Source organism: Bombus bifarius, unplaced genomic scaffold (assembly GCF_011952205.1).
Source record: "Bombus bifarius isolate JDL3187 unplaced genomic scaffold, Bbif_JDL3187 scf7180000010025_frag, whole genome shotgun sequence".
Lineage (NCBI taxonomy): Eukaryota > Metazoa > Arthropoda > Insecta > Hymenoptera > Apidae > Bombus > Bombus bifarius.
This window is the reverse complement of record NW_022885475.1, coordinates 1-24,937: the sequence shown is the minus strand read 5'-3', so window position 1 is coordinate 24,937 and position 24,937 is coordinate 1. Positions and strand designations below refer to the sequence as shown.

Below are 24,937 nucleotides of genomic sequence, written 5' to 3'. Positions count from 1 at the left end.
CAATAGTATTCATTACCGTGATGTAATATTTATCATGCTTATTTTGTACGTAAAACGAATCGTTGGAATATTCCCGAAGCTAACGAAGCATTTCACAAAAGTTAAACCGAAGAAATTAACGCGAATAGTTAAGTGAAATTTTTCCATTAACTTGCTGACCAACCGGCAAATAAAAAATCATAAAAATTGTTTCAATGTGTTGAGGTCACGCATAACTTCTTTTTTCATTGACGATTACCAAACAGGTAAAATTTCGAAATTGTACTAAGGCCACGTGACCAGATCGTATTGGAATTTGAAGTGCATGGAAAAAGACAACTCGAAGTACAAACCTTGAGCTGTACTACTCGAAGTACAAACGTGAACTAATGGATGAAGAAAAGCAATTAACGCCAAACATCCGAACAGCATCTTGGAGCCCGTCATTGTTCTGAAATAAAAGAAGTGACGAATTAAAAAGACGCAGGACTAATAATAATAAAGGAAACTAAGTTCGTATTATAAATTGAATTTACATCAGAAAAGAAGCACGATCAAGCGAAACAGATCGTAGAAATGACAAATATCATCGATATACGTTTCAGTGTACTTTCACTTTTGAAAATTATTTAGTTTAATACGATCGTATTCATCGCTCTGAAACTTTCATTGTGCTGCAATTTGTGCTGCGTCTTTTTAATTTCTCTATCTTTCTGTGTTTTCGGGAAAATTACTTGAAAGATTAAGAATTGCTTGCCTTATTTTATTTTCGATTAGTTAGGATTTGATTATTCCAGGTAAGCTTTATTATTTATAACAGGTTTTATCACTTGTTTATTATTTAGGAGTTTGTTATTTTAGGATTAGTACCTTTTAGTATTTCTTATCCTTCGAGTTTCTGTTTCAGATATCTAGGTCTATTTCAAGATGTTTTATTACATTAGGATTATTTATTCGATTAAGATAATTTAAGAGTTTCACAATGTAAAAAGAAATAATCGCGTGAAATTTAGATTTATGCTTTAAACGTATTAAACACGCGGTAATTTCAATGTCTATAGCCTCGAACGTGTTCTGATTAGTTGTGTCATTGTCTGTGACATTGAAATCACAAAAATCCATTGCAAGTGTGCTGTCATGCAATGTGGATGTACTTGGGTTTTTTGGGTATTTCCTGTATCATCTGATTTGTACAGTACTATTTTAACGCAAGGACAGGAAAGTTATTATATATTTCCCGTCCATTATTTGAATCGTTGTGAAGTGTAACGAATTATATTCGATTCGAGGAGATGTTAATGAATTACCCATTTCATATGTAATTACATGGAAATAAAAATCATTGCAAAAATAATTGATCTAATGACAACGGAATTTCCAATATTTTTTTGTTTCGTCACGTCTTTTTCATAATATATCTTTTATAGGTACGTGATTTATTAATCGTTCGAATGGAAATAATTATTCGTATAATATTCAAATGATTCTAGCCATAAAATAAATTAAAACGATACCTGTAATGCAATCTGCGTATGACGTCAACCTCGATCTATGCTTATACAAGAAATTTTATCAATCAATGACTAGATATACAATAATCAAATATTATAAAATTTCCTGAAAACCTTTAGGTGTTAATATTAAGGTGTTAATATCTTTAATATTTGCAAGTTATTGTTTAGCGCCAATTAGTTAGAATGTAACAAGTGGTGTACCAGAATTGAGATAATTAAGCCACACGAACAATCTTATTTAGATCTTTTTAATTTTTTAATTCTCTTTTGCTCTAATACTTCGTAAAATTAATCTTCATTAGCTACTACACTTCATAGAATAACAAGAGATAATTTTTCTTATATAACGTTTCATTCATAAAATCTATCATTAAAGTATATCTTCATAAAAATATCATTCCATACTAACGGTATATTTGGTATCATACGAGATAACAGTTACCAGTGATGACATATGTAACTTTATAAAGATATCTCATTTTATTATATATTAAAAGAATGTACTCATTGCTGCTATATTTCAGATGAAAAAAAGGAGGCAATGATTTTACAGTAAAATCGTTCGTTTACAACTGATTCATTTACATTTCATGATAATACTGTGCATTCTGAATATGCTATGATTTGGTTTAAAATAATAAATAGTCCATTCTTGCATACTATTGCTCCAACTTTACTTGTATTTTCGATATTGGTATAAATAGAAAGACAATTAATGTCGTTCGAGTCTATTTTCGGATCATTTATATTACGTTTAATCCATATAGTTATTATATGAGACATAGTATCGTAAAATTTGGAAGAATAAAACGTTCGTACAGGATGTACATTTTATAAGAACTCCAACAAATCTGCGTGTACACCTAAAATACAAACTGATAGTGATTGTTCATAAGTTTATATACATTATCTAATGTCAATCGAAGGTATCAATTCTTTTTCTCCATAAGAGTACTTTTTCATTTATATGTGTTCAAAAATACACGTGTTCAACCGTGAAGCATATGTCACCTACAACGAAAAAGAGTTTTCCTATACTTAATATTTCCTTTATATACCTATGAAAGTCTATTCTTCGCGTAGTATGAAATTATGAATAAATCTGGAATATTGTTCAATCTGAAAAGAAAAATAACTTATTGACATCATTCATTGATACGAGATTCAGAATGTTTGTTTTGTCTTGCAGAAAAAGAAGGCAGCCCTCCCTTTCTTTTAATGTGAAATAGAAAGCGAAAATTTGAAAACAGATTTTTTGGAAATTTACTTGCAAATATCGTTTTCAATATCGTGATTTTCTTCCCAATGGTACTGTACTTTCAAATTTTCCAGTATCCCTCTAAAAACAAAAAGTCGAACCTCGTTATTATTAACGTAGGCATTACAAGGAAGAGAAGTATTAGAAAGCAGCTCCTTTTTATTATGGATTTCTTTATAATCGTGTAAATAAGAAATTCCGGAAATTTTTTCCTCAAGAATTTAATTCTTGTGTTTTGATTGATAATTATTACACTGCATACTAACATTTCGCATACTGTTCGCGTCTAACAATTTCCTAATAATAACTACTTCAAAATTACATATGTTCTTGCACGAATTCAAAAGTACGTATGATACAATTACAATTGATTCTAAAATAATAATTATTTAAAGATATTAAGATACTAATTAAACGTTTCACTATATTTCAAAATCTGGAACAACAAATTTTTATTTATAAAAAATGAAACTGTGGTTATATATTCTTTGTCATGATGCTATTTCTTATTACCATGTCGACATTTTTTAAAATTCATTTTGTTATCTCTACGCAATATGAAAATTCATATACTGCTTAATATTTTTTCATATTATCCATCCACCGCATGATATCTCCTGAAAAATCAAAATATTAATGTTATATTATTACAATGCTTCTTAAATTTCAATTTTTGACAAATTTGAAATCCAATATATTTTGCACAATTATTATTTATCAAAAAATTCTAAGTTAGTAACTTTCTTTTCAAATGGCAAATAACATATACTTTGACTTACCTGTAACTTTTTGCTCCTAATCATCATTTCCTCTTATAGAACATCATTATTGTTCTTATAATTACTACCAGTGTCATAGATATTGTAGCAGCTACAACTGAATTAATAGAAAATGACAAATAACTGTGTATAACACTAACACATAACTGTGTATAACAATGACACATAACTTTTACTTACATATCAGTCGATAAGGGATTACTGTGATATCCTGTTGATGTTTCTTAAGGCACTTGATTAGGTGTGATACGGTATCATTCCTTACGGTATACTGTAGATAAGTATTTTAGAAAATGACAAGAATAAATCTAAATTATTCAGAGGTTCCAGTTTCGGCTTAGACATAAATACAGGACCATTTGCAAAGAAGAAAGGGTGCGTTTCTACAGCCTCGTTATAGTAACCATGAATACCAATCTCTGAATTACTGGTTACTAAACATAAATATCCTATAAAATTTAATATATTTCTTTCATTTTTAATACATACATGAGTTAGTAGTTCTAAATTATGAATCATCCTACCTGTGATATTACACTTTTCCTTATAATATCATCACTCAAGTGAACAACATTAAGATCATGTAAACCATGTCATCCTATCTTACTGTGAAGATACTTAGTTATGTTATCTAACATTATAAAAATATCATCAAATTCAAGTCCTTTTATTCACATCACATGGTCACGACGATCTGGTTCTTCGTTATATAATGTTCTAAAATTTGTCGTACATATAGGATGTACAAACCGTGATATCAAGGTATCAGTTCTTCCTTCCCAAGGGACAGTTTCATTAAAATTCTGATAGAATTAAAAATTAATTATTAATATTCTAACAATCATATATGTTAAATACATTATAGTCAACGATACATACCTGAGCGAATGTAGGGGTGATTCCTTGATAATTATAAATGTCATCAGCCCACATCATTGTGCCACTTCTTTGTACTCCAGCCTCTAGATTAACAGCCTAAACAAACATACAAAATTTTATAGAAGCTGTACAAAATATAGTATATCTGCGCAATATTGAAGCGTTCAAGGGGATATAAAGGTAATGTACATCACATACACGTGTACTCTCATGCAACAAAATACAATTAGATTTAATAGTATAAGCTCTTTTATTCATCATAATAGATTGGAAATTTAAGTGTCTTACGAGGGTGAGTAGAAAGTTACCCGCTCTGTCGGTGTAGAATTTATTTTAAGCAATTGTCAAAAAAGACATACATCATTTTTTGACATAATCACTCAATTTCTGTATACACTTTGTCCATTTGCTGAAGGACCTTCGTATTTTCTCATTAAAAAATGTTTTGGGCTGAGCTGCGAACCACGAATGCATCGTTGTCTTCACCTTTTCATCAGCTTTTTCGGCATCCATCTCGCACAAACTTTTTAAAACCCAAATCTGTCGTGCGCTATTGCATAAGCAGAGCCGTGGCTGATTTGCAAATGATTTGCCACATTATCCAGCGTCACTCGTCTATTCCATAGAGCATAAGTTCATGAGCACGTTCAATGTTGTCATCGTGGATGTGGACGGGCGTCCAGCTGTTTCTTCATAACACTTGTGCGATCTTCTTTGAACTTTTGTGCCCATTCAAACACACTTCGTGACAAAACACTTTCTCTATAATGTGCATTAAATCTTTGATAAATATAGGCATCAATCATAACCTCCGACCACAAGAAACGAATCACAGCATCCTGCACTGTTTTCCTGCAAATCACCATTGCAAAGCGCCATTACTCGCGCAACGGTCACAAACGAATTGACGTAACACAATGAAACCTACGCAGCAGCACTGAACAGATATTGACGTCATACGAAGAGTGCAGATGGATCAATACGGTCGACAGAAGTTTTAACTATCTGGAGTGCGGATAAATTTTTACCGAGAGTCGTATAGGAATCTATAATCTGTAAGTACACCTTTGGCTGAATGGAAATTTCTCTTACATATAGTTAAAAATGCAGAAACAGTGTATTGAATTGGAAAGTGATAAAAAATAAGCGAAGTTTCGAGGTTGCATGTGATTGCATGAGTACACAGGACGTTTTTAGCGAATAAAAAATAATTTTGAAAGACACGAGACTTATCTTGTATTTTATGCACTCTCTGTGTCCGAATCTCCAGAAGCTCTCTATCTTATGAAGTGTTTTAGATTAGCCGGAAAATTTTGTATGTACATGCAAGAAGTATACGATCTAAGTGGAATATTCCATTATTCTCTTGATACAACAGAAACGAAATTTACAGAACTTCTCAGAAAGTTGGTTTATTATTACCAAATTAATAGAATTAATATACGTTTATCATCTTTACATACCTAAGTCGTGGAGGTTTATCGTGCGTAAAAAATTAGTGTCGTTTCAAAGTTACATTTCGTACATTTTAAGCCTATAATTTGTAACGTACAAAACAATGTAAGTTTGAGCTGTTTCTTATCTCCACAATAAGAAAATCCAACTTTACGTTTTTTACACAATGATATTTATGGAACAGTAATATCATATTATTGCATCGCTTGGAGAATGAAGTCAAGGTACGATGTGACCCTAGTGTAAACGCTGGGATAGCCAGCTGTGCCGCACTTATAAGCGTAAGACACAATACCTATTAAATACGAGGTTAATTCATGTTGTATCAGCAGTGGTCCGCCGCGGTCAGCCTGAAAGGATCGTTAAATTTTTAATCAAAGATACTGAAATATATCGATCGAATTGTATTGAAATTATACTTGTATACAGTAATAATCTTCTATTGATTTGTGTATTGAAATACTCCAATTTATAATGTACATGTTATATGTATTTTGAGCAAAACTAAGATTAGAAGGAAATTAGATTAAATACCATAATGAGGTGTGAGAAGTGGGCAAAACTATTAAATTGTGTTTATCTATTATTTCTAATGTTTAAGACGTCGATTTGATGTTAATTCGAATTGACGTGTCTTCAGATACCATATAGTTTGTAGTAACTCTGTAACTTAATTACCGTACAAGAATCCTCTCCACCCTGAGCATGTTCGGCGCATATTATACCATCAGTGATATCAGGTGCATTAGGAAATTTGGAATAAGCTATTTTGCATTCGGCGTTCTTAATCACTGGCATTTGTACTTCCATTAATGCATTACGTCGTGGTCGTCCTACGAAGAAAATAAGAAAGATATTTAAGACTAGAACTGTTTAATTTTATTATAAAATTGATATCACTTACTATATCTTAATGCTCCCTATGCAGCAACAAGGGGGTTATAGCCGACGAAGTTGCTCTTTCGTAGGGGCTCTTTCGTACAAATGGGATATACGTACCCTGAAAAATAAAAAAATAAATGAAAATGCAGGAAACGAATGACCAAAAGTATAAGAAAGAATTGTACACGCTTTATGACACAATATATGTGTACAGTAAGAAATTTCAGGATATGATACTTCAGTAATACTCAATAGCATATATATATATTTCAGGACTTACTCGAAAATGGCACCTCCTCCATCAATGTAAGAATGGCAATATTATGATTGTGTATGTTTTCTATTCCATCCATATGTGCACAATGTGCTGCGGTCAAAACATGCCTAGCCGATATCAGGGAACCTCTGCACTTCCATAGTGGTTTGTCTGGGTTTCGGGGATTACGAAAACCTAATGCAGCGATCCATGGCCAAGCGCCTAAAATGCAATAGTCATAGTTGTTAATATACATAATTTTTTCTCACATAACGAGTAACAACGATTATTACCTATTCGATATTCGATCATACTGCAGACGATAAGTACATACGTACAAGTACTCTGAAATAGAGATTTGATAAAGACAGAAATTAAATTTTTATTCCAGTGGAATACAAATTATTAAATAATTCTATATAATTTCTATTTGAACTATACTGAACTATAAAGTTCAAACGTGTAATTTCTGCCCTAACAGTTTTTGATCTCTATCCATATTATTACTCCTATATCAATTTTTTATTTCAAGCAAAAAGATACTCTTCCTAACATGAAGTAAAAGAAAGAAATAATTCAAGTTAATAAGTAAAGTTACTACCGATAAAATCATAGCATTATTATTTAGTCTAATTGAAATGTACATTGATGTGCTGTTTAATGCCTTTAAAGTTCATTCTTTGCAGTAAATGGCTTATTATTAATCGGAAAGAAAGACATAAAACGTACCAAGTTCAGCTGGTTTACCATCGACCAGCCTGGTATGAGAGACGTTGCTAAAACCACAGTATGGTGGTCGCCAAGCCTTATACTTATACACAGTTTTTATTAAAATTTCTCTCTTCTCTTTGTTTGGATCGTCCGGACAGCAAACGATCGTAACATTGCCCTGGTATCTGCACACTGATCGTCTATAAAAATCGGTGGCTGTACGGTACTGTATCTGCCATATTTCTTGCAGAGGTTTACATTTTCTGTAGTCAAGGCACCTGCCTTCTTGATTGTCCGGTGTGGTACATTCTGGATCAAACAATTTTAAAACATTTATACAGTTCAAAGATGCGTAAGAAAGCGACACCGATTACTCAACTTTCGAAGTAAAAAGCCGATCAAGTCCACCGGATTGCCCTACAGACACGTATTAATCCGTAAGAGTTAGTCATCATGTTGATAATAATTATCTAAAGAAACTCACGTGAAAATATAAAATTTTAATTGATTAGATATTGTGTTAGCCATACTTAAGAAAGAAAATGAAAATGAATGAAATGAAAGAAAAGGACTACCTTCAACCTCATTTTTTAAATAAACACTTTGTCAGTTTTGCGGTAAATAAATTCTTAGGAATTCAGGACAGTTTTTAGTGAATCATTTTGTTTCGACCGTTCGCGGAGAGACGCGATCGCGGGATAGCACGTCAACGAGAGTTGTAAGTTCCCGTTACGATTAAATAATCGACGCCACGAATTGATCGATCCCCTTATTTCGATTATGATAATAAGGGTAGTTCAATGAAATTCCACAGAATTAACACAAATAAATTAATGTTTATTTCAACAACTTATTAACTAGAAAGATATAAATGGAACAAAAAAAATGTAACTGCGTTTTGGTTGATAAGTAATGCGCGACATACCACATGTGTTGACGGTTCGACTTCTCGAAAAGTTCTGAACGCCTTTCGATTTTTTTCGTTTTTTCTGGAAGGCGACCCCCAATACGTTCGGATCACGCCACATTCTTTTACGCGAGGTAAAATACGGGCCACGAGTCGACGTTTCTGGAAGTCGCCCTGCTTAATGAACCATGCGTTTGCCACTACAATGTTTGTTTGCCGGGCAGACGCGACGATCCGTCTGCGACATTATAGTGCCGCGATCGATAGTTAAGAATATGACCTATGGTAAGCCGCATGGCGTAACATTCTCCCCCCGTTGAGAGGGTACCGATCAAACTAGCGAGGTGTGTTTGAAGTTCCCATCTTATTTCGTCTCGGTGGCTAGTTGTTCGGGTTTCTCGAGATCGGGTTGAATTGGCAGTGGGACAAGCCTTTTGACGCCCCGATCCAAAATGCTCTTTGCCGTCTGAACTGTAGCTGTCCGGATGACACCATCGGCGCCTGGATGAACCTTGATAACTCGACCCAGAGGCCAATGCACGGAGGGGACGTTGTCTTCTCTGAGGATGACGATTGTGCCCTTTTGGATGCTGTGTCCACCCTTGCTCCATTTATTGCGGTTGGTTAGCTCGTTCAAATACTCCTTATGCCAGCGGTTCCAAAAATGTTGTTTAAGCTGTTGGATATGCTGCCATTTGGAGAGTCGGTTCGATGGAATGTCCCTGAAATCTCGATCACGTAAGCACATTAATGAATCGCCAATGAGGAAATGTCCGGGAATGAGGGCTAGGAGATCATTTGGATCGGTGGAGATAGAAGTTAGCGGGCGGGAATTGAGGACTGCTTCTATTTCTATGATAAGAGTATTACGGTGTTAAGCTCATATGTTTCTGTTTCTCCACTCGCGCTGCGCCATAATATCCTTTGATATTTCCGATCCTCTGGTCGTACGAGGAATTGCCGATACATTTTCTCGATGTCGCCAGTGAGTACGTACTGACGAGCGCGGAATCTAATTAATATACAAAATAAATTGTGAATTGATTTGAGAATATAGGATTTCCCCATTTTCATGATTATCGTGATTTTTGTATAAATATATTTTTTAAGATACTAATAATTAGGTACTTATAAATTAGTATTATCAATTATTTTGCATTTATAATTCCGCCTCTAGTATAAGTGTTAATTGAAAACTAACTTTACGTTTCAAAAAGTACTAGCAAAGTCGTTGAGTAACAAGCCACTGATGCTAACACAAATAGCATTGTCGTAATTAAATATTTCTAAATATTCATTTTTCATTTTGAACCTGTAGAAACAATTTATTATATATACTATTAGCTAAGTAATTGCATATTTAATTAAGTCGAAATATAAAACTTAGTTATTTTAATAATTTAGAAAATAAAAAACTGACAAACATTTCAATTTAATTTATGGTTGGAACAAAAGACAGTTATTTTTCATTAATTGAAATATTGCAATGCAGAGTACTTTCCAAAATACGCCGAGAGTATTCCTGATGGTGAAACGAGCGTTGCTTCATCGAACGCAGCTAAAGAAAACAACATCTATGTAGTTGGTGGTACGATGCCTGAAATAGAGGGCGATAAATTGTACAATACCTGTACTATTTGGGGTCCCGATGGAACTTTGATAGCAAGACACCAAAAGGTAAGTAATATATTCCTTTATGGCTTTGAATTTGAAAATATTGGGGTGAAGAAAGTGACTCTATCTAGGAATAATTTAGGAATATACATATGTACATACGTATACTATAACCAATTCAATAATTTACGGTTTATAAAATACGTTATGATACGGGAAACGCCCATTTTTGTTGTAATGTATAATATAAATTTTTCACATACGAAAATACTTATTCTTTCTCCTTTTTAAACATTATTAAATGTTAAGATTTTTTAATAAAAGAAAGTGATAAAAACGCTGTCAGTTATTAAATAAAAAATAATTAAAGTTTAGGAGTTGGTAACTTTGATATTAAATTACAAAAGTTGCAGCAATAGAATTAGCGACTACATTTTTATGTTATTAGGTACATCTATTCGACATCGACATTCCTAATAAGATTACTTTTCGAGAGAGTGATTCACTCAGTTCTGGTAACTCCCTAACGACGTTCGATGTGAAGGGCTGCAAAAAAGGTATTGGCATTTGCTATGATATTAGATTCGAGGAAATGGCACGCATTTATCGGAACAAAGGTACAGTAACTTAATCGATCAATACTTAACTAGCAAAAAATTAAATATCTTTCTTAAATATATTCTATATAAAATTAATATAATCTGTAACTCTGTATAAAAAGAAGCTTAATTTAAAAAACCAGTATATTTGCTGAAAATGAAACAAATAAAAGAATTAAAAGCACAATAAGAGGACTGTCCTCGCATATTCAGAAATGATGGAATGTGAACCGTGCAACTACGAAGTTAATTGGTATTCGGTGGCTTCATATTTCCTGCTTCTCTGGGTTAGGTAGCCAAATGCTGATATATCCAGCGGCATTCAATATGACCACTGGACCACTGCACTGGTCATTACTTCAGCGTTTCAGAGCGAATGATAATCAATTATACGTTGCCTGCATATCACCGGCTCGTGTTCCTTAAGCAAGTTACATCGCATGGGGACATACACAGTTGACCCATCCCTGGGGAAAGATTCTTTGCGATTTGGAAACTCAAGAGAATATGGCAGTCACCGATATCAAAAAAAAAAAAAAAAAAACTGGCGAACCGTGTGTTACCACAACGAGACCCGCGATGCTATTTGTCGCTTTAAATTGTGCCGCAACTCGTTTTTGAGATCTTTGCCAGGGGCGCGTTAAAATATGCTGAAAATATATTTCTGGCTTTTCTGGGGTTTAACTGAAGTACGACAAATAACGTTGTAAAACATATGTACTTATGACTTACAGAGTAATTGAGTGTACAAAATATATAGTATACAAAATAGCCAGCGATTTAGGGCTTTAAAAGATCAAAAGAAAAGAAAAGAAAAGAAAAGAAGAAAGATAATATGTTGTGGCAGTCTAAGTCGATCTAAGAAAATAGATAAAGGGAGGGAGGGGCAAAGCTAGTTAATCTGGAAAGAATCCAAGCGTCAATTTCAAGCATTTACAGAGAATCAAGCGGGCTGGTTAAAGTCGTGAGTTGAGCAATTATCCCGCGTTAGGTTCAATCAGGTTAGTCCCACGCGAAATTGATCTAACCATGCGAAAACGAGTGTATTCTGATTTCTGTCGCAGATACTTCTGGCTAGTGCAGTACCTACACGGTGGTTGTTGAAATAGCCGCTTCTCATCTATTTTCCGCAGCGCGGACATCATCCTTTGATCCCTTACGACTAACGAAGTTTTCGAAGATGTACGGCAGTTTGAGATTCTACTTGAAAATGATCATGATTGCGGTCTGTGTGCCGTCTGCTCTTCTTTTTGTCCTTCCGTTAAAGACTGGTAAGTTGATACTGATTAATTATGCGATCGAAACCCTATATAATGGCTACAAAAATGCCGCTAATATAATATTCCTTCTTTCTTGTATCTGCCTGCCTCTCAGGTCGTTTTACTAATTACAATAAGTAATTTCGACATGATATATACATTACTACATAAGTTATATATAAAACATGTATATTATACCCTTGCCGACTGACTGATATGAATTTCTTTCGGTCTCGAATGCGTTAAAAGAGAGCGCAAAGAAGTCGAAATTACTTATTGTAATTAGTAAAACGACCTGAGAGGCAGACAGATACAAGAAAGAAGGAATATTATATTAGCGGCATTTTTGTAGCCATTATATATGGTTTCGATCGCATAATTAATCAGTATCAACTTACCAGTCTTTAACGGAAGGACAAAAAGAAGAGCAGACGGCACACAGACCGCAATCATGATCATTTTCAAGTAGAATCTCAAACTGCCGTACATCTTCGAAAACTTCGTTAGTCGTAAGGGATCAAAGGATGATGTCCGCGCTGCGGAAAATAGATGAGAAGCGGCTATTTCAACAACCACCGTGTAGGTACTGCACTAGCCAGAAGTATCTGCGACAGAAATCAGAATACACTCGTTTTCGCATGGTTGGATCAATTTCGCGTGGGACTAACCTGATTGAACCTAACGCGGGATAATTGCTCAACTCACGACTTTAACCAGCCCGCTTGATTCTCTGTAAATGCTTGAAATTGACGCTTGGATTCTTTCCAGATTAACTAGCTTTGCCCCTCCCTCCCTTTATCTATTTTCTTAGATCGACTTAGACTGCCACAACATATTATCTTTCTTCTTTTCTTTTCTTTTCTTTTGAACTTTTAAAGCCCTAAATCGCTGGCTATTTTGTATACTATATATTTTGTACACTCAATTACTCTGTAAGTCATAAGTACATATGTTTTACAACGTTATTTGTCATATTTCAGTTAAACCCCAGAAAAGCCAGAAATATATTTTCAGCATGTTTTAACGCGCCCCTGGCAAAGATCTCAAAAACGAGTTGCGGCACAATTTAAAGCGACAAGTAGCATCGCGTGTCTCGTTGTGGTAACACACGGTTCGCCAGCTTTTTAAAAGCGCTCTCCGACTGCTTTTTCCTCTCTTCCCTGTCTCTTCCTTTTTCCTTAACAAGCGAAATCATTTTCGCGAGGACGAGAGTACGGAAATGACGTACTGGCAATTTTGTTTTGTGATAATACAAGCAGCTCGGTTTCAGTGAATTAAACTTGGCCCCAAGCTTCTACTTATCTACCTTCCTTTCCTTTATTTTCCCTTCTATATCGGTTTTGCGGTTTTCCACATTTCCATCACAATAAACCATGTTTTTTCTAGATTTTACATGTTAGCCAATGATTCACGGCAAAAGCGTCGACTGTAAAAATATTTGTAGTTGCAATAGCAAGAAGTATGTTTTCTCAAATAGAAAATATTGGGAGCGTACACGCTGGCAAAACAATTCATGAATAGCTCGTCCTCTGCTTGTTATTTGTTTCGATACTGTTAGCAAACAAATTCATGAAACATACTGGTATAGCGTAAAATGAACATAAAAGTTTTGCGTACACTTGAGAGCTGAACTTTGGTTGTTATACGTATATTATACATATACGCACACAGTTATGTATATGTATATATATATAGAAAATTCCATAGAACTTTGAGCTTAATAACATATTAAAATCATTAACATTAAGGAGGTGAACTTTACTTACCTATTACCAAGGTTTCTTCCGCCAAATAATACATAAAAATTGAAAAAGATAATGTAACTAGTATTAACTTTTTTTTGTGTTATAATTTGAATCACTCGATTTATCCGACTGAGGATGGTCGATCGCAATCTCAATTTATACGTATTCTCATCGCATGAAATAGATCACATGAGGGATTTTCAAAAGTCGATGGAATATTAATCGCGATTAATTATTTGTAGGTGTATTCTGTGCGGCTAAAGCAGTCACCTAATGAATTATTGAGTACCAGGAATGTTAGCGGTAAACAGGATTGCGGCTATGAATGATTCTCTAATGTCTATATTAGAGATGAATTTGATAATTTATCCTCATAATATGCAATCCGCTTTTAAGTGGAAATCATAATTAACAATTTCTGTTTGATTAAATATGAAGAGCAGATAAATCGATACGCTTAAATCAATATTAGAATTTCTTAACATTTTTATCAAATATTTTAGCACTGTAAAAGCGTCGTAGTAGAGAAATATTAGGTTGTTCCAAAAGTTTCTTTCGTTTTATAAGAAAGTAATAGATGTACAACATTTTTCGTTTTATATTATTTTATTGAATTACGTGTGATCCACCTTTTTCCAATTTAATGTAAAATAATATAGAATAACATAAAACAAAATATGTTGTGCATCTGTCATTTCTTTATAAAACGAAAGAAACTTGGGACAACCTAATAGGAATTTACTTTTATTATCCATTATAAAAATGGATTGTTAATCCTCTAGGAGATACGAACAATATAATTACAATTAATAAGGAATAAGCTAGCATAACTTAAACCAGCTTTTGCAGAAAGCTATTAGCTAAAGATGTTTATTAAACAATGACAACATGAATTTTCTTAAGTACCCCATTTGGTACTTAATCTACTTCGTAAGTACCGTGTGTCCTAGCCTTCAAAGGATGCAATTTTAACCAGAATGTTTCACATTACTTACCCGTATTATTTCCTTGTAATATAATTTATATTTACATTATCTACGTTACGTTACATTCTACGCGTCAATGTAATGTGATTTTTATTTCTAATCGAAGTTATTCAAAATTTGTAGTATCTCAATAAAAAATTAACAGCCTGCAAAAACTTCACAGAAGCATTAGTATCTTCGAAACTATTGAATTCAAATGGCTAATATTCCTTAACAATATGCACTCGACGACGTTTATCGAGAGAAGTATGTGGCGTAATAGTTAAACTTTCAATTCATATACATATATCGTTTATGAAAAAGTAGTCATTCTGCTTTTGTGATCTGTGACACACTATAAATTCTCATAAGCTAACTAACGCCTAATCTTCTGTAACGTATTAATATAATATAGGTATGTATATCTCGACTTTGAGCAACCAATTGGTGCTAAATAAGCTTTAGTACATACTTCTTACACATAACAAAAGACCAGTTAACATCTCTGCTCTTAAAAGAAAAACGAAAGAAGCTCTGAAAAGCTGCAGAGTTCAGGTCGAATAACACCAGCTCAGATAAATGACCCTCTAACTTACCTTTGTCCTCATCGACGTCGGTGATTTTAAAGCTAGTTATAAAGTGCACTTCTCAGCCAGCGTCCACGGCAGTCAATATTATTTAACGGGTCTTAACGCGATGTAAAAAGGGAAAAAGGAGGAAAGAAAGAACAGGGAAGCAAAGAGAAGAAACGAATTTTTCATTTTCTCGAAACTGGATCAAGTTTCAGGCTGCTCGCCAAAGAGTCTGTAGCTAACGAGACAAGATTAGACAAACCACGCTTTAAAATTCCCACAGAACTATAATAATCCTCGAAATCAATACGATTCGTCGATCCATCGCTTGATTAAAAAATGAGATAGGATGAAGCTCACTAGTCGGCCTTTGAACTTTCAATAGCGCTTACGGCTCGTATACTCTAGTTTGAATGCTACAATGTAAGCCAAGTCAGCTGTAACTAGCGTTCGCGTGATTGTCGCTATCTATTATTCACGCGTTACACGTTCACCAGACAAACGCGTCTACCGGTTGACATTGTTTTCTGTCCTGAGTTTCAAAGCAATTATGTTGCTTCGTGTAATCAAATCTCGCCAAACTAACGATAAGTTCTTGTTTGATCTTACACAGTTATTAAAACTATACAAGTTAAACCAATCTAGCCTAAACAAGTAATGTCGTTATATATTCTTTTTTAAATCTATATATTGTTTAATAAATCGTGGTTAGGATATAGTAGCTGACAAAAATATTCGGACAAATATATTTGTAGAAACATTTTAAGAGTGTATTATGCATAGTGGCACTATTTAATACTGTACTGTGACTATCATGGTCGTGTTGGTATTATTCGAAACTAATCTGAAAATCTGTATGGAATTTGTAAGATATTTAGTACGAGTACTGTGCATTACTGATATGTACACAACCGAGACGAGATAACGAAGGTACTGCTCTCCATCGTTCATCGCTACGCGTTGCTAATAGCAACGTATAATGCATATATATCTCGCAAAAACCATAAAAGTACCCAATGGAACCACGTTTAATATTTGATAATAATGTCCCATTACAGTTTCGTCATTTTCAATTAATTAAACACGACCCTCTCTTTAAAAATTAGAAGATAAAATACGTAATACAAATCTACTCGAAATCTTTTAAACCTTACGGACGACTACTTATGGTCTTTAAAAGCAGCAGGGATTAGCAGAATATTAACTGCGGATTTTTCTTGGACCGCAGCATGCAATATGAAATATGGTTATTAAAATGTACACTGAAAATTTCATATCCATAATATACTCGTGCTTGTAGGACCTTGAAAATGAATTCTTAACCCAAATAGTCGACCGCGATATTCTAGAAATTTTGTGAAGCTGACGTCAATACCAATATGTACCGTCGTTGTGCTATTATTTCGTGATAAGCCGTATTGATTGCACTTCCATTTCACGGAATTAATTTTTCCACACAAAAAGTGATAACGATAATCGAAAAAAGAAAAATATACTACCACTTTTCGTATCAGCATACACAAGCGCACTCGATTTTACACGAGTATACAATTTGCAAATTCGACGGAACGATCGGATTTAATTATTTTTTCGATATTTCAGGCATCAAGTTTTATTTACACATCGAACGTTGAAATACGGCGAAATACAAAATGTACAAACCACTCTGGACATTAATTAACTTTAAACGTTATTGATTAATTAAAGAAACCAACCATTGTGTTGATTTTTACATTTTGAAAAATTGTTATCCACTTTTGCTTTGTTTAAAAATTGAAAAAAAATACTTTTATTGTAAGTCACGAGTATTTCTTTTATTTATTTAAACTTTAGATCAAATATTACAATTTATAAATATATCATTTATTTAGATATACTTGTAATATCTGTTTTATAAGTTTGTACAACCATTTATCTATTTATCTATTTTATTTGCACATAATCTTTATAGACTGATTTTGTAAAGAATAAAAAATTGTGATTCTATTTAAAAACGATCGTGTCAGACTCAAGTGATAAGCGATATATATTTCAGCGATATATATATATTCAGATTTCACCATCACATAAACGGTGCTATTGGAAACGTTTCACAATAGACGTCTTATAAGCGCCTGCGATGTCCGTCATATGTAAAGCTATACCACTGAATCACGGCCGCCATTTAGTGATTAAGGTCGATCACTTAGAGTTGTTAATCCGACATAATGGCGAGCAATACATCGAAGACATTATTGGAAACACAGTTACAGTTTAATTTCATTGAGCTTATTTGCAAATAAATGTGTACAATATATTTTAGAGGTTTTAAATATTATTGCTGACTAAACGTCTCGTCTGCGCATCATCTTTCTTTAACTTTTTTTGCATTTTCTTATCGACGCATGAAGACGAAATGCGTAAATTTTATTATTTATTTAAACATTACTATATTGTGCTCAAAGTAGCGGAATATCGTTCTATTATCAATATATGAAGAACTAAAAGAATTAAAAAAGAATTAAAAAAATATGTAGTTCAATCAATACTTCGTGTATTTTTCTATCTCCACAAGACAATATCCGGACCAGTTACGCTTACAGTATCAACAAAGATTTGTCCAGCCATACGGAATAAGTCGTACTCAGTAGTTTAAAAGTATTAACCGCACGAACTCCAGAAACACTTTTGAAGTAACTTTCGAACCAATAAATCCCCGAACTAAGAACTGTCATATTTCGTCTCTATTTATCGAATATTGCGAGAAAATGCAAAAAAAAGAAGTTAAATAGAAAAAGTACTTGGAAACTTAAAAGAAAAAATCTCGAAAAATCTCTTAATACTTTTTACTGTCGTCTTGAGACGCACCATATGTTAAGCTTCTTCGTAGTTACAACTTTTACCGCAGATGTAACGAACTGACAAATGCTTTGAATGGCGCGCGCGCGTCAACGCCTACACTTAAATTTTAAATAAATGTTTTTAAATAAATGTTTAAAATAATACATTAAATGTATTAACTTTCTTGCGCAATTTCATTTAATTTCTTACGATATGGAGGGTTTAATTACGTTTAAGATATCTATTTGAATCTTTTAAATTCGAAGTTTTTTAAAAAATTACCTTAAACTTTATAAAATTAAATCGTTTTTCCACTTTGTTGTATCATAAAATAGTTACTTAAATTCAAACCTTACCGTCGTCTTGAAATATTCTATATTTTCCTCGTCTTAAAAAATCTCCCTACAGAAAGAATAAAGAAGAATAAATTCCCATACGTTAAATTTCGCGTGATTGATGGAATACATAACGATAACGAGAACTAACTAGCGACAATAAGCAACCATTAGCAAGACAACTGGCGACTATAACTGTCGTCTCTATGATGTATGGCGACTAAGGAGAACAGCCAGCAACTACGGATTACATGTAACAACCAACTGCCCCACTTCTAAAAGGCAACTAACTTGCAAACCCTTTGATGGTTTCTGTAGCGTGATATACCCCTTGAACGTGGTTAAAGAATGTGGTCGCCGCTGGACGGCGGTTTGACAGCAGAGCGATCTCGCCAATTCAAAGCTTGACATTACAAACTACCGAGAATCATTAGGCTCGTTATCGAGCATCTAGCTTTCAGAAGGTGCTTTATCATATGATATGACTTCACGATATTTTTATAGCAAGAAGAATGGCCAACCTCTAACAAAACAAATTTTTACTAAGTGCTGCATGTGAGCTGCAGGCCGGCCTACTAGGGAAATTTGACGAATGAATAAACTAAAATATATACGAATATATTCGTTATATCATAAAATGCCCGCATTATGTTCTCTAACACCATAGAGGAAACTAAATTTATATATTAAAAAATTGGAATACCTGTTATAAGAGAGTTAATTAAATTCTAACCTATCGATGACTCCATAAAAACCTTTATTTCCTAAAAATGTATATCTTCCAAATTCTCCTTAGAAAGTCTCATAGAGAAAATATGAAACCTGAAAAGTACATCACGCTGATGCCTCGATCAACCCTCGTGCTTCGCAGTCCATGTGTCCGAGCGATGAATTCGCTGTCGACGGACAAACAGCGACTGAGCCTAACTGAAACGAACTCTGTCGCAGTATGAGCACAGGCTACGTTCGCGGGTCGATCGAACACGTTCTGCGCCTTTCCTCGGCACCAGCGTCAAAACCACCCTCGACGAGCGCAACGCACTGGTGCACCTGCAATATTAACCACTGGTCTTTCCTTTTTCGCGCGATATTATATCAACACCTATGATACCATTTCAAAGACTGCAATCAAAACATTAAATACCGCATTAAAGCCATACAATAATTCGCAATATTCATTCGTAAACGTTATTGTATATGTGCTTAATTAATCGTTATTATGTTTCGAATGATTTACTACCTCATATTCCATAAGCAGATATATGGTTCATTTTCATCTCAAGTACGATATAATTTGTAACAAATATTTATAATTCACAATGTAAAATATTTATAATTCATTGGAAATATTATTCTATCACGGTATAGTGGTCAAATTTCACATAAATCACAAACATATGGTAGTCAAAAGCTATACTCACGACATGACAAATCATGATGATGTCATGAAAAATGGCGTCCGTCCATATATATTCAAACGCAACGAACAAGTTCGAACTTTTCGAGAATAAACGATTTGTTCGATAACATCTGTCGCGAGCTTCTCTTCCTTTAACGATAACAATTGACAACTAAAGCTCGAGAGGCTCGTAAGGATGAACAGCGACGAGTATCTAGAAGCTATGTACTCACCTGGGCAAGGAGACTCCAACACCAAGGACGTTGGAAGTTTCGAGAAGCGAAGATGGAAACTGAAGTAGCACGTCAGGTCAACTCTGGCAACGTCAACGCCGTTAGCCGCGCTGGAAACACTCGTTCCCGGCCGATCACGAAAGTTAAGCAGCAGCGGTCACGGAGCGGTCTAGGATGGGTGACCGCTCCGTGAGGCGTTGACGAAAGAAGGAAGGAGGCGCACCGAAGCCATTTTTCCGGGACCATCCAAGGAGCACGAGGCAGGCAGAAGCCCCCGGGACACAGGACTACCCTGGGAAAACACCGATGGATCTGATATTTCTTATAGTCGGGTGGCGGCTGGCCGGTGCCCGCGACACTAGCCAGTTCGCCGATCCGGTGCGGAAATTTCGGAGAAGTTGGTGGCCCCCACGGAGTCCTGTGAGCATCCCGACGGATCTGATATTCTCTCATAGACGGATGGCAGCTGGCGGTGTCCGCGGCACCTGCCAGTGCGCCGATCCGGTGCGGAGAATTTTCGGAGAAGTTAGTGGGCCCCACGCCTGCCAGGACCACGTCGAACCAGGAAGAGGCGTCAGGGGACGGGGTCCCAGGATGACGCAGCAGGAGCGAGGCGCTGGGGGGCGTGGTTCCCCCCCAGCGGTCCAAGAAGAGCAGGACGCCTCCCTTCGACAAAGAAGGAGAGATAGACGCCCGGGGGCAACCGGAGTAATTCGGGAGAGATCCCGGGTGCATCTCGACTCAGGCGTCAGGACAGGCCACCGTGGAGGTTTTAGCCGGTAAGAATCCGGCACTACCCAGCGCCCTCTCCCCGGAGGGGCGCGGGGTGCCTATGAAGGTTTCCTCCACGAAAAAAAAAAAAAAAAAAAAAAGGTCAACTCTGGCAAAAACTGCTAAAGAAAGAAAAATCCAACTAATTTGTTTCCAACAATAAAATGAAATTAATTTGTTTCACAAATTATTAACTGGATATTATTCAAAAATTATTCAAAATTCGCTTGATTGATTCACGGCCCGGACACTTGGGTCATACCATTTTGGTAATGGACGAAAATGGCAGAAGGAAGAACGACCGTTTTTTTCATATTTCTCTTTCCCCGGGAAACGAAAGAATGCCCGAGCACCTTGTTTCATTTCTTCTCGACATCAATTTCAATCTTTTTAAACGAAATATAATCTGAACGATGAAAAGTTCATTCAAATAATGCTCCGCGCCAGACACTCACGAAAATTAAGAAGAAACACGGAAAATTCGCGAATAAAACGGATTTCTTTGTCCCAGTGAGATAATAAATCTCGTACACGTATTGGTTTTTAAAATCAATATATCCACCAATGTGCACTCGTTTAACAAGGGTGATGGAACGTGCCAAAAATCTCTCAAGACGGTCTTGGCAACGGAAGAGTCGAAAATGTCACAATTATGAATGAAAAATTCGAATAGTTGCTGATTTTACAGTCGAAACCGATAAAGAACTCCAGATATTCCCCCAATTAATTTACAATAAATTCGCGAAAATGATCGATTGCTGACGTCATTGTATTCTAGAAAGATTGTAAAACGATAAGAATTTATTGAAAAAACTTATATTCGATGATAACACTTCTAATAAGAGTACTAAGAGGAGCGATTCTGTACTCACCTTCCTGCCTCGAAGTACCGAACGCAATTAACCGTCCGCCCAGGATGGAACCGTTCGGAACTTTTGTAAGTCACTGCACGGCCGCTGCTTATGGTGGAAATGTAATAGATATAAGTACAGAGCGCGTGAGCGAACTAAAAACGCGATAGAGAAGTAGAGAGAGGATGTTCCGTCCTTGTCTAATGACGCGCACTTGTACAGGAAATATGTAACAGCGGTATACGAGCAGCGTCAGTGTCCACTACTGTGCATGCCTGATTAAACAAGGACAGGAAGTATCTATACATGGTGTTCTCTTTCTATTTCCATGTTGCATCCATCTTACTATACAGTACACACACTCAGCTATTCTGTCATTATATTTGTGCGTTGCTTATGTGTGAACCAAACATTTCCATGACAACAAATCGTTTGTCTCTTGTTTGATGCTCGGTTTTCAACGGAGTTGAAAGAATTTTTTAAGAGAAACGTAATGGACGGGTTGTTTTTGAAGTAATAAACGGAAATTCTCGTATCCATTGAGAAACGATAGGCGATTTGAAAGTGTCACTATGAACGGTGATTTATCGATGCAAGGTAGTATGAATAAGATATTTTATAATCTGCGAAAAAAGGTAAGGAATATTCTAGATTTTAGATTTTAGATTTTAGAATTTCCACGTCACAGACGAGTGTGTTTTGTTATTTGATTTGTAATATTGCTGCAGTTCTCTTAATAGCTGTTCGTTTCATGCGATACTCGCACATAGTATCTATGACTTTTGCTTCTAACAATTTTTATAATTAGGCTGTATCAAATATTTTTAACGTTCGTGTTTCATGAAAAATCATGTGTAACTCGTTGAATTCGCAAATGTAACAAAAAATTACATGAAAAACCTTATATTATTGTAATGAAAAAATAATTATATTAGGAGGAGAGTCGTATTTCGGAACGTCATCGGAACATATTATACCTTGTATGTGATTATTTGGAACACAATGGGTGAGTATATTATAATTAAAATATATTCCTAGTTCCAATTCTTTTGAATAGTGTCAGTGACCAATCGAAATAGAAATCAGTGGACATCATGGAAAGAGAAGGCGAAACCAAATTTGAAAATTCGACATCGATAATTCAGTAGTTAAGAATAACTCAATCGATTATGTAGATTAACTAGTTATAAACAAATATATGAAGTATAAATTCAAATTATTCTTATCCATCTAAAAATTGGAAATTAAAAAGCAGAAGACAAGAAATTATCTTCGAGGATTTATATAGTAAATACATTCTTTTGCCTGTCTTACCTAGAGATAAAACAGTTGTTTGATGGTTATCTTATAGTGTTCAGTCATTGCGAAAAATATTTTTAATTAGTTAAAAACTATAATTAATTAAAAACTACATTTTTTTATGTATATAGACGTTAGCGATGTATTATTCCGGGAAGCTCGTCTATCTCCCGAACATCGGGTTTGCGACAACATCGATTTGGAAATTATCGTTGCAGAGTATGAAAATTATTACAAGATGAAATTTCAAAAATATCCCATATTGTGTAAGAAAATAACTGGAAGGGAAATGACGAGGGAAGTGACAAATGCAAGCAAAACGTAAGAATTTAAATTATTTAACGATATTAAACGGTATTCAACGTATTCAACGTATTCAACGTATCGTATTCAACGTATCGTATTACAATATGATCCAGTGTTTGCAGAAGTATTGAGACAAAAGCCAAATCTGTTAGTAAACAAGCGAGAAGTGAGCCTGTGAAAGAGACGAATCTACAGCAGAAGATAACTGATGACAATACGAATCATATTAATCTCGCAATGACAGTGACGTCAATATTCCCCAATGAGAGTGATGGACGTTCATCAGAAGAGCTATTTAACGTCCCAATGGAACAATCCATGCAATCGAAGATATTGAAATGCATTGAAAAGCTTTATTCAGATAATCCGGAATTACGAAAGATTGCTGAGGACATCTCATGCGTAAGTTATTTTCGATTAATATACGTATCGTAAAGCTTTTAAACGATAAAATTCCCGTCGATAAACCGTCCAATGTATATCGACGATGACGTGATTTCAGTAACGCTTCAAATATCAAATTACGTAACACTTACTTAATATAGAGAAGACGCCATTTTATCTTTGTATCGTCACAGGAGATCATAGTAAACAAATTAAATGTACATTGGGATGACGTTATAGGCCTAGAGGAATGTAAAACCGCTGTTAAGGAGGCCGTTGTATATCCCCTTAAGTATCATATCTTTTTTGATGGCCCGTTTTCCCCCTGGAAAGGTATTTTGCTGTACGGCCCACCTGGTACAGGTAAGATACTCGTATTCTTTTCATTTCTGTATAGTTCATAAATATACAAAACAGGGAAAACGAAGTTAGCGAAGGCAGTCGCGACAGAATGCCATTGCACCTTTTTTAACATAACTGCCAGCTCATTGGTCAGCAAATGGAGAGGCGATTCCGAGAAGTATATACGTGTAAGTTGCTTTGTCTATGTAAGTTTCTTTGTTCCTTTGTCTATGAAGGAGAGATTCTAGGTATAAAAAGATTTGATTTTATTTTTCGTCATTTATATATAAATAGAATAGTTGTTTGGAAAACGAAATGATATCATATTCTTGATGAGGCAATGAATTTAAGGAATTTCGAATATAATATTTAATGAATAATACATTTGTTAAACTGAACAGGTTTTATTTGAACTTGCCTATAGTCATTCGCCTACAATTATTTTTATCGACGAGATTGACTGGATCGCCACAAATAAAGGAGACTGTATATTGTCTGAACCTGCAAAGAGATTCAGATCAGAACTTCTTTCTAGATTCGATGGATTAGTGTCTAATGAGAATTCTAATGTAGTTCTTCTGGCTACAACTAATTCCCCTTGGTACGTATATCACGTTATTTCAATGTTTTCTAAGTAGAAAATATCGTAATATTTCTCCAAATTCCAAATATGTTATTGTGTTGTTTGAAGTATTCCTTCATTATTATTAGTATAATAGAACGATAATAAATTATTGTAAATATGTTATTAGGGGCATTGATGCAGCTTTACTCAGGCGTCTCGAAAAGCAAATATACGTATCATTACCCAATGAAGTTGCTC

The 24,937-nt window shown here is 34.8% G+C and overlaps 1 protein-coding gene, 2 long non-coding RNA genes and 1 pseudogene across 3 annotated transcripts; 2 read left to right on the top strand and 2 right to left on the bottom strand.

The window, feature by feature from the left end:
* Positions 1-6,058: 6,058 nt before the first annotated feature.
* On the bottom strand, positions 6,059-8,038 carry LOC117216005 (annotated as a pseudogene).
* Positions 8,039-12,445: 4,407 nt separating this feature from the next.
* LOC117216004 lies at positions 12,446-14,303 on the top strand. The gene is made up of 2 exons (XR_004489265.1): positions 12,446-12,671; positions 14,080-14,303. It is a non-coding gene; the product is annotated as an uncharacterized LOC117216004 (long non-coding RNA).
* Positions 14,304-17,365: 3,062 nt separating this feature from the next.
* On the bottom strand, positions 17,366-20,242 carry LOC117216003. The gene is made up of 2 exons (XR_004489264.1): positions 19,386-20,242; positions 17,366-19,232 (listed from the first exon to the last, which is right to left on the bottom strand). It is a non-coding gene; the product is annotated as an uncharacterized LOC117216003 (long non-coding RNA).
* A 2,543-nt stretch (positions 20,243-22,785) lies between these two features.
* On the top strand, positions 22,786-24,715 carry LOC117216006 (katanin p60 ATPase-containing subunit A-like 2; the record flags this gene model as incomplete). Its single annotated transcript, XM_033462554.1, has 6 exons — positions 22,786-22,789; positions 23,214-23,403; positions 23,511-23,790; positions 23,967-24,135; positions 24,190-24,302; positions 24,516-24,715. Coding segments are annotated over exons 1-6 (956 nt in total), but the record flags the coding sequence as incomplete, so codon positions are not given.
* Between the last annotated feature and the right edge of the window lie 222 nt (positions 24,716-24,937).